Source organism: Penaeus monodon, chromosome 29 (genome assembly GCF_015228065.2).
Source record: "Penaeus monodon isolate SGIC_2016 chromosome 29, NSTDA_Pmon_1, whole genome shotgun sequence".
Classification (NCBI taxonomy): Eukaryota; Metazoa; Arthropoda; class Malacostraca; order Decapoda; family Penaeidae; genus Penaeus; species Penaeus monodon.
Window position 1 is genome coordinate 14,188,094 of NC_051414.1, and position 2,336 is coordinate 14,190,429.

General features: G+C 36.0%; 1 protein-coding gene across 1 annotated transcript in view; it reads left to right on the top strand.

Moving 5' to 3' along the window:
• The window catches only part of LOC119591757 (protein shuttle craft-like), a gene marked incomplete in the record, with an annotated part of 34,744 nt that overhangs the window by 18,454 nt on the left and 13,954 nt on the right, over positions 1-2,336 (top strand). The window contains 4 exon segments of the mRNA XM_037940503.1: positions 222-460; positions 749-930; positions 1,619-1,826; positions 1,974-2,126. Coding sequence (XP_037796431.1) covers positions 222-460; positions 749-930; positions 1,619-1,826; positions 1,974-2,126 — 782 coding nt within the window.

A 2,336-nucleotide genomic window follows, 5' to 3' on the forward strand; every position in this document is an offset into this window, starting at 1 on the left:
AATAATTATCATTATTTTTAGTATTGTCATGGTCTGCTTTTTAACGTTATTGATATTACTGTTATTGTTATTAATGTTATTTTTTTATTATCCTTTTTCCAATGTTTGCTGTTATATAATTTTTGACTAACATTATAGATTTTCACTCTGTATGTATTTGACAAACTTGATTATTTGTTGTACATTCCTGAGGGAAAGGGCTTTTGACTCACCATGATTTATTTCCAAGACAATGCGAAGCACACCGTGTTACCTGAAGGCAGTGTCATGTGGTGCCATCTGTGGCTTTCCTCTTCCCTGTGGCTTGCACAAGTGCATACGTGTGTGTCATGAGGCCCCTTGCGTCCCAGCTGGAACCCTGTGCACGCAGAAGTGCATGAAGCCACGAGAGAACTGTGGGCATCCCTGCTCCAACCCTTGCCACAGTGGCCCCTGTCCTGATAATTCGTGCAAGGAGATGGTTAGTAATTGTTAGTGACTACTGAAGTGAAAAGGACAAAAGGAGAAAGATTTTCTTGCAGATTCTTCCCTTTGATATATGTGTTGCTTGTCCAACAGTGCCATATCCATTGTTTTGTTATTGTTTGAGTTTTAGCTATGCAGCTCTTCTTCTTTACTCTTCCATGTTGATATCATTTCATTTTGAAGAAAGGTGTTCAGAAGTGTTAAGGATGTTTAATCTGTTCAGAACCTATTTTTATGGATAATTCTGTGTATGCTTTGGTGATAAAATGCATGATTTCTACAGGTAAAGATTACTTGCACATGTGGACACCGTAAGACCATGCTGCAGTGTTCAGAGAATGATCGAGAGTACAGAGCTCTTGCAACTTCATTGCTTGCATCACAAATGCAGAACATGAATAATGGAAGTACTGTTGACTTGTCTGATATCTTTACTTCTACAACAAGGCCAGATAAGTTAAAAAGGTATTCATCTGAGGATGTACTTGAGTGTATCACAGATTAACTTTATGAATACAATTATAAAACTCTATCTCACAATTCTGATACTTCTACCAATTTAACAATCAAGAGTTATTCACTAGACAGTGCAAAAGGAGTCTACAAAGCCTTTTATAAACTTCCAAGTAATTTCATTGTGCTGGGTTGGTATGCTGAAATTCAGCAGAATGATATTTTATCTTGGTGGTGCCTTTTAGCATTTCATGGACAGAGCAAGATGCCAAAAGTCTCTTGAGTTCCATCAATGCTCTGGTACAATAAAATTATTCACATTTTGCTGGAATCTGTTGTTGATAATCTCCATTAAAATCAGATTTTCATAACATTTGTTATTGAGTTTTCCTATCAAAAAGGACCCAGCACTGACTTGCTTTGTGATACATTGTCTGTAAAACTTGTGGTGTAGTTGCATTTATTACATTTGCTCTAAAGAATATTTGCATTGTCTATGAATACAGTTTTCAGTGAGAAGGTGTAATGTCAGATAATACAGATTTTACTGATAGAGGAAACCTCCAATTATCTGAAATTTTTAATATCCATTGCAATTATAGTATTCTCTAACTTAGATTGTAAAATGCAATATTTTTTCTCAAAATTTGGTCCTTAGTTTTGAGTGTTTACTTGTATTGAAGATAAATTCTTATTACAGACTTCATTGCAACGATGAGTGCATGCAGATAGAGCGCAATCGCCGCCTTGCACTGGCTCTTCAGATAGAGAATCCTGAAACTCGTGATAAACTTGGAAATGCTTCTGTGCTCTTCTCCGATTTTATGAAGGATGAAGCGCGGAAGGATCCCAATCTTGCAAAGATGGTTCATGATGCGCTAACAGATCTTGTCCTCAAGGCAAAGGAGGTTAGAAAGACCGTGCTTTTTGCTGGAGCTTGTATTTATTTGATAGATTTGAATTTCTGGCAGAAAAGATATGAAGTAGATAATCTAAATTTTAAGATGTATTTTAGTTTGTTTAACTTTACATTTTTACTCTCTCCTGCATTTCAGTCAAAGCAGAAGAGTCGCAGTCATTCCTTCGCCCCAATGAACAGAGAAAAGAGGCAGTTTGTCCATGAATACTGTGAGCATTTTGGCTGCCAGAGTCAGTCTTATGATGATGAACCTAAGAAAAACATAGTTGCCACAGCTGTCAAAGGAATGGTAAGAATGAGAGTCAAAACTACATCTAATGACTTTCAGAGTCCCGTAAGAACCTCTGTTCATCCAGACCCTGCAAACCTTAATCTGGCCTAATTGTATCTAATAAAATTTTAGAAAATAATAATTAGTCTAAATATGCAGTTGATAAATTAGACAAAAAAAATAGACTAAATTAGACTAAAAATACCTAAAATTTGTCAGTACCCTTAT